General features: G+C 43.0%; 2 protein-coding genes across 2 annotated transcripts; both read right to left on the bottom strand.

Annotated features, from left to right (window-relative positions):
• Positions 1–1080: 1080 nt before the first annotated feature.
• Positions 1081–3576, bottom strand: LOC136237797 (uncharacterized). Its single transcript, XM_066028005.1, has 2 exons — positions 2831–3576; positions 1081–2767 (listed from the first exon to the last, which is right to left on the bottom strand). The coding sequence occupies exons 1-2, from the start codon at positions 3574–3576 to the stop codon at positions 1081–1083; spliced, it is 2433 nt and encodes an 810-aa protein (XP_065884077.1).
• A 334-nt stretch (positions 3577–3910) lies between these two features.
• Positions 3911–7273, bottom strand: LOC136237798 (uncharacterized). The gene is made up of 3 exons (XM_066028006.1): positions 5740–7273; positions 4532–5505; positions 3911–4462 (listed from the first exon to the last, which is right to left on the bottom strand). Exons 1-3 carry the CDS (start codon positions 7271–7273, stop codon positions 3911–3913), a joined length of 3060 nt encoding a protein of 1019 aa, XP_065884078.1.
• Between the last annotated feature and the right edge of the window lie 729 nt (positions 7274–8002).

The following is an 8002-nucleotide window of genomic DNA, read 5'->3' on the forward strand; positions in this document are numbered from 1 at the left end:
TTGGAATTAATCGAAATAATAATAATAATACAGTGCAACCTGTCTATAATGGTCACCTTGGGACCAGATGTATCTGGCCTTCATAAGGTGGTTTGCAGCATTTTAGTGGCTATGACCATTATAAATGAGTAATTATTATTAAGAGGCTCGTGCCAACCGCAATAGACCTTATTCACTGAATTAATTTCATAGCGCTTATAACCCGTTACGAAGGAGTTGTCCGCCATTTGCAGTACCTAAACCATGGTAACGTCACAATTCTCCGCCAAATTCGCCATTTGCAGTACCATAACTATGGTAACATGATAGCAACCGTTGTGCTCGCCCAGTTTTAGAACTCAAAATGGCGTCCGAAAGACCATCACCATGGCAAATAGGGAGCCTTGTATGGCTTCGCGTGACATCAGAGGGCGCTTACTGTTCTAAATGAATAAGGTCTATAGAGTATAATTTATACAGAAAGGGCAAGGTGAGCTTGTTGATTATAGCTATTGAATACGTCTAATTAATGAAGCCTGATAGTTTGTATAGCATTCATTGAAAGGCAGGAAGTGTGATAATTGCGCATTAATTGAAACGGTGCCGTAGTGTCAGACTATTAGCTTAACAAGCCACCATAAAAGGAAACGACCGCTATACGAAGGATGAAGAGTGATTCATAGGCGAATTCTTGGTTGGCCGTTATACGCGTTAGACAGGTGACCGCTTAATGCAGACCACAATACATACATTTGTATGGGAAAATATTTGGGACCTCGTGACCATGGCCGTTATGCAGAGGTGACCGCTTAATCCAGGTGACCGTAACACAGGTTCCACTGTAATAGAAAAGCCGTTAGGTACAGTGTTACCATTACAAAAACGAAAAAAAAAAATTTGTCACAACGGCCACTCGAACACAGACCTCTAGTCTGAAGTGCAGTGTTCCTAACTGACGAGTCGAGTGTGATACGGTTCGCTCCTAGAGGTTACTAACTCGGATTCCCCAACCACGCACGGATACAAGAATCATTACTCTAATTAAAGCCATCATGCACATGCGCATTACATCATACATTACATCATTACAATAAGAGTTAGTTAATTCTCTACATCCTCCGGGGCCCGAAGTGCATCAGTCCATTCAGTTAACTTCTGGCAAGCTCGTAAAGCAGCTGCCCGTTTAGCTCGAGTAGTTGTACTGAGTTCTTCTGATGACTGGAAGACTTCTGAGTTGTCAGGTGTAGTAGCTTGATTTTCTACTTCAGACACTTCAAGGGGGTATAACTTAACAATTGGACGTGTAGTCTTAAGTTTATCCATTCTGATATGGGCAGCTCGAACCATCCCATCTCTGCCTTCTATCAACTCTTCGACGACTGCTAACTTCCACTGAACTCTGGGCTTGTCATCATGGACAATCACTACATCTCCTCTTCTAATAACCTGTTTATTATTTCCAGAAGCCTTATGAAATTCTCTGAGGCTGGTTAGGTACTCCCTCTTCCATCGTCGCCAGAACTGTTGAACAAGGCGTTTTTGTTTATCTACACTTCCTCTGAGGTCCTTACTGGAAGTAAACAATGGGTCACTCAGGTCTTCTGGGTCTTCAAGATGAAAGGGAATCGACTGTATCCTTCTGCCATACAATATGTGTGAAGGCGTCAGCGGCTCTGGGTCAGAAAGATCCGAGGACACATACGTTAGGGGTCTATTATTCAACATGGCCTCAATTTCAACAACGACAGTCTCCAATTGATTCTGGGTAATAAAGGCCCTCCCAAGTGTCTTCTTCACTGCCTGTTTGGTCAGCCCTATGATTCGTTCCCAGAAACCGCCGTACAATGGGGCTCTTTTAGGAATGAAAGTCCATGAGATATTCTGGGATGCTAGTGCCTCCTTGAGTGTATCAGACTCAAACATCTTGCGTAGCTCCTCCGCCGCCGACAGATATGTAGATGCGTTATCTGAAATCAACTGTTTAGGGAGTGACTTTCGACTAACAAAGCGACGGAACGCCAATAAAAAGGTATCCACAGTAAGGTCACTGACCACTTCCAAGTGTACAGCACGGGTTACTGCACATGTAAAAAGGCAGATATATACCTTAGTCTCTCCATTAGTAGAGCCTTTGACATACAATGCTCCCGTAAAATCTACACCAGTTATGGTGAATGGTGGGGCTTCAGTGACTCTCACTTTTGGAAGTGGTGGGGATTCTGGGGCTACATAAGGTTTACCCATCAGCTTTCTACATGTCACACAATGTCTCAACAATCTTCGCACATACTGTCGAATGGTTGGTATCCAATACATTTGCCGAAGTGCTGTTACTGTAATACCTACCCCTCCATGGTGAAGTCTTTTATGAACATCTAAGACAATCAGCTTGGTTACTTGATGATTAGGGGGCAGAAGATGAGGAAATTTGGTAGCATCTGTAGCTGGCGCATTATGAATTCTACCTCCACAGCGGAGCAACTTTGAGTCATCAGTGAAAAGACATAGTTGTTTAACTAATGTAGGACAGTGTGATCTTGATTTGTTCAGAAACGCAACCTCATCTTTGTAGATGGAATATTGTACAGCCATTATCAACTGTTTACTAACGGAAGACAGCTCTGAACTGGTGAGAGGTCCAAGCTTACGAGTACGAGGATTACGCAAGTTGTGAATGGCCCGCATGACATGAGCAGCCACAGCTTGTAACCGATGAAAGCTGCTGTATCGTGAAGGATCAAGAATGGCTAGAATGCTTGTGAATTTCTCATCCAATGTTGTCTCTTCACTAGGAGTAAAGGATTCCACTGTGTCATATGCTTGGATTTCTAGAACATTTGCTGATGTTCACTTTGGCCAGTTTGTTGGATCAGGTAGCCAATCAGGACCACGCGTCCAGAGTTTACAAGCCCTCAGTTGGGTAGTAGATATTCCCCGAGTGAGAAGATCCGCTGGATTGTCCTCTGAGGGAGTAAACGACCAGGTAGTTGCAGGAAACTGTTGTATGATTACATCAATACGTTGATTCACAAATGATTGTGCATGGGATCCATTCCATAGCCAGTGTAATACTATTTGGCTGTCAGTCCAAAGATGTACAGGAATAGGTGTGTTGCTTGGAGAGAGTGAAGTCTGAACAAATTTAGCAACTCTGCTAGCACTGACAGCAGCCATAAGTTCTAACCTTGGGAGTGTCAAGGCTTTCAGTGGGGCTACACGGCTTTTCGACATGGCGAGTGAAATTTCAGACCCTCTGTGAAGATATGCAACAGCACCATATGCTTTAATACTAGCATCAGCAAATACATAAATATGATCCGGCATACCTGACTGCTGGTGAAAGTAGGTCCTTGAATGGATCACCATGGGGAGGTCAACAATATCTCGGCGAATACTGAGCCATCTGTCACACAAGTCCTTGTCTAGAGGGGTATCCCAAGAGCACTTCCGTTGCCATATGTCTTGAAGTAAAATTTTGGCCCGAACAGTCACTGGAGTAGCCCACCCTAAAGGGTCATATATCTGGGAAGAGTCTTGGAGGATACTGCGTTTGGACACTAAACTGTTGGAAGGTAATGGCTTTGGAGCTAGAGACATAGTATCAGTTGCAGTGTTCCACTTTATGCCAAGTATACTGACGGTTCACTGTGAAAAAAGAGGGATATAAGATGGTATTTCCAGTGGCTTATTGAATACAAAAAAGCTTGGTATAACCTGTATTATACTAACAATCCCTATAAGGCTTTAGTAAATGTGTTAAACATACTGAAACCTTATTATGTGATAGTATAGTGTGGGCATTATATCAGATATAAGCTATTCCAAGTATTGTGGTAATTAAACTGAAACCATACATGTAATAGTATAGTATGCATTATACTAAAGTATAACATGAGTATAATACAGGGTTTATATTAAGGCTTATTTGTATTTAATAAGCCACTGGAAATACCATCTTATATCCTACCTTTTTCACAGTGGTTGTGTTGCAGTCGATGGTCTGGTCATTGGTGGCAACTTGCCGTAGAGCAGCACTGTTTGATGCCCATGATCGTAGGTTGAACCCGGCTTTACGCAGGATACTTCGTGAGTGATGATAATACTCAATCAAATGGTCTTCAGTAGCACAGCTGGATATGATGTTATCAACGTAAATGTTTTTCTGAATGTCGTCAGAAATAGGGGAGTGAAATTTGCGTAAGTGTAAGTTGATCGTAGCATTAAGCATAAATGGCGAGCTGGCAGTGCCAAAGGGAACTGATGTAAAACGATACACTTGAAACTTGCTGTCCACATTCTCAGGTTGAAGTGGCCAAAGAAATCGCGTGAAGTCTCTGTCTGCCTGGTCAAGGTGAACATGTAGGAACGCTTTTTCTATGTCTGTGGACAAAGCAAAGGGGTGTAATTGAAAACGGAGTAAGATGGCACAAAGATCATTAATGAATGATGGTCCAACTATTAAACAATCATTGAGTGAAGCAGCCTGGGTACTCTCACAGCAACTACAATCATAAACAACTCATATAGGGGTAGTCTGAGAATTTTTCTTAACTGCATGATGAGATAAATAGTGAACATTGGAAGTGTTTGAGGTGTCATCAACTTGTTCGATAAATCCACGTTGTTCTTGATCCTTAATGATATTGTGATACAACTTCAGTAGTTCTGGATGACGCCTGAGCTTTGTGACAAGTGACTTTGTTCGTCTGGTGCAAATATCAAGGTTGGGTGGGAGGTGTGGTTTGTCTTCTTTCCACGGGAACTTGGCTGTGTATGTTCCATCTGGCTTCTGAGTGATATGGCTTGACTGGTAAACGTGGAGGAAGGTGTCTCTGTCCAGTTCAGGATTGGTTCCAGCAGCCTCTATGGACCACATTTCCTGTGGATTAAACTGTTGATCAGCTGGGGTTGTGATCTGTAATAGGGCAGATGTTGAGAGTTGAATGGTCGGCGATGGTAAGGGTCCAGAGAGAAGGTAACCAAGTCTGGACTGCTGTGCGGTTGGACCATCTCCTCGGATGATGTGATCCTGTACAAACGACCAATAGTGGTCGGCTCCAATTAGAATTGACACTGAAAATTCCAGCTCATCTGAAACAGGATTTGCAAGCTTCAGCCCTCTTAAGTGTGGCAACGTATCCAGTTCTAATGTACACGAATTCTGTAGAGGCGTAGCAATATGTGGAACAATGAGAACAGAGACTGGAATACGATCACCATTGAGTGTTTGTATCTGGATAGTTGTCATCTCTAATGTCTGTAATGATGGTGAGTTGGCACCAAATGAGGAAAGGGCCACTTGGGTGGTCGTGTCAGGAATGAGTTGGAGTTTGCTAGCTAGTTCTGAGCATATAAACGATTTTTGAGCTCCTTCGTCAAACAAAATGTTAGCATTGATCCTAGTACCGCCACTAATGACTGGAGCTATTGCTGTTTTCAGCAGACAAACTGATGAACGATTGGATGCAGGAGTGAAATAGGAGGATACAGGTGTAGCGGTGGTCGGATTTTGCTGTGGAACTGAGACTGGTGGAGTTGTGACTTGGGTTTGTACATCAGCTCTGTTATCCCCATTGCACAAACTTGTATGATGTTTTCGCTTACAGTTTCTGCAGCGAAACTTGGAGGTACACTGTGAGACCTTGTGTCTCGCAAGACAGTTAAAACAGAGGTGGTTTTGTCTGACTACTTCTAGTCATCTTTGATGGTCTACTACAGTGGTACACTGATTGGTAGCATGGGTCCCCTTACAATACACACATGTTTGTGGTCCCTTATCTTGACTCTTGTTAGTACGTGGAGGTTTGGAACCGACCACAAAGGCGGCTGTAGAATAGGATTTGTATGAAGTACTGTTACTAGTTTCTAGGATTCTAATTTCTTTAAGAATAGCTGCCATAAGCTGTAAAAATGTCATCTCCGGGGTGGTAGTGTCTCTTGCTAGATTCTGTCTAGTTTCTTTAGGTAGCTTGTTGAGAATAATGGGCACTAATAGATCACCATAGGTGTCTTCTGATTTTCCAAGTGAGGATAGACCACGAGAATGGCTGTTGATTACATCATGAAATGTGCGCAGGCTAGTAAGTGTATTAGATGGACTTGCTACTTCTAATAAAGCCTGCATGTGGGCTGCCACTAGCTTATGTGTTTGACCAAAGCGGTCCTGGAGAATAATGACTGCATGCAAGTAGTTTTGATCACTAAGGGGGAACCCTTCTATTGTCTTTGCTGCATCCCCATCAACCTGAGCCTTTAAGTAGTTAAACTTCTGTACTGCACTGAGATTGGGATTCAGATGAATAGCTGCTTGGAAGGAATCCCAAAAGGTTAGCCAATGTAGGGGATTACCAGAAAATGTTGGTAGGGTCAGTTTTGGTAATCTGCTTGCGGTGAACGGTTGAGAGTGAGTACGACCTGTTACATTACTACTAGTGGTGGGCATGACCTCTGTTAATGATGGGTTAGCTCTCGGTTCTATTGTGGGTACCCTTGCAAGACTCGGTGAGGTGCTAGTACTGAGGTTCAGGGTTGATAATGATGGTAACAATAAGGGATGATCCATGGTAATTGGAAGAGGTCCGTACTGACTTGGATTTGTCACTCTTGGTATCAATGGAGGGGGTCCCAAACTATGTATGTAACTCACAGATGGATTCGCAGCTGAAATTGAGTAAGATGGGACCAGCTGAAATGACAAGGTTGAAGTGCTAAAAATGGTAGGTGTGAGTAATGGAACTGTTGACATAGCAGTAGAGGTATTAGTTATCGTAGTAGTAGTAGTGGTAGAGACTGCACTAACAGTATATGTAGGTGTATGGGATGTGCTACTTGACACCGATACACTATTAGTGGTACTCACATTCTCAATGTTCTCAATGCTTGTCTCAGTAGCTACAGTCTCTCTACGGTCACCTGATGTCGTATCACTATTGTTATCTGTCTCCGGAATTGTAACTGTATGATCATCACCTGATTTCTTTGAAGATGGCTGGGAGAGCAGTTCTATACGTTTATTCAACTCGTTGATCTTCTCAGCTATTGTGTCTTGTAGCTCTTCTGAATCCATGATTGTGTCTTCTAGAGTGTTGGCATCTTCTATAAGGCCACAAATCTCTTGGTCCATCTTCACAATTTGATCCAATTTCTTCTCAAGCTGGGTGACAGCGGTTCTAAGATACGTGATGGCCAGTTCATCAATCTCGTGCTTTAGAGTGTCCTCAATCTTGTTAAAAATTCTTGTCACGTGGGAGCGATAAGCTCGCCGCGAGGTCTGGAGACGAGTTAATTCCTCCATCGATGTAGAGTCCACTAAGGAAACACAAACAGCAAACAAATGTTCGAGTGACTAGGGTGCTTGCCTCTCCGGGTACCGTTAGTAGACGATCTAGTATGCCACGGTACCACAGCGTTTGAGCCTGGGGTTCTAAAGATTCAAAGTGGACGAGATTTCCTTCACAGCACCAGAAATGACGAGTCGAGTGTGATACGGTTCGCTCCTAGAGGTTACTAACTCGGATTCCCCAACCACGCACGGATACAAGAATCATTACTCTAATTAAAGCCATCATGCACATGCGCATTACATCATACATTACATCATTACAATAAGAGTTAGTTAATTCTCTACACTAACCACTACACCACCGGTGCTAGCTGCCCGGCAGCTTTTGTTATTTTTGCCATACTTAAATGTCACAAATGTAAATCACTATATGATCTAATCCATACCCTAACCCTAACCTAAATTACCTAATGTTTTAAAACATTGTCCTAATCCTACTCACGCTTCTTCCCGCAGGCTAATCCTAAGCAGGGGCGGATCTAGGATTTATAAAAGGGGGGGGGGGCTAACTCAAGGTACTAATCTCTTGGGTAGAGATGTGCAAAGCATGCTGGAACTAGGGGGGTCTGGGGGCATGCCCCCCCAGGAAAATTTTGAAAAATGGATGCTAAAATACTGCAATTTGGAGACATTTCCACATAAAATTCATAATATTTTCTGCCTGTAGATATTTTATATACT

This window comes from Dysidea avara, chromosome 11, assembly GCF_963678975.1.
Source record: "Dysidea avara chromosome 11, odDysAvar1.4, whole genome shotgun sequence".
NCBI classification, from domain to species: Eukaryota; Metazoa; Porifera; class Demospongiae; order Dictyoceratida; family Dysideidae; genus Dysidea; species Dysidea avara.

What these genes read in the sequence shown, in the direction of transcription:
- LOC136237797 (XM_066028005.1), bottom strand. Translation starts at nt 3,576, where the DNA reads ATGTCTCTAGCTCCAAAGCCATTACCTTCCAACAGTTTAGTGTCCAAA. An exon ending in GATCCAACAAACTGGCCAAA is followed by an intron (nt 2,768 to 2,830) that starts GTGAACATCAGC and finishes CTTTACTCCTAG; the next exon opens with TGAAGAGACAACATTGGATG.
- LOC136237798 (XM_066028006.1), bottom strand. Translation starts at nt 7,273, where the DNA reads ATGGAGGAATTAACTCGTCTCCAGACCTCGCGGCGAGCTTATCGCTCC. An exon ending in AGATAAGGGACCACAAACAT is followed by an intron (nt 5,506 to 5,739) that starts GTGTGTATTGTA and finishes CAACTCCACCAG; the next exon opens with TCTCAGTTCCACAGCAAAAT. An exon ending in ACTATTTATCTCATCATGCA is followed by an intron (nt 4,463 to 4,531) that starts GTTAAGAAAAAT and finishes GAGAGTACCCAG; the next exon opens with GCTGCTTCACTCAATGATTG.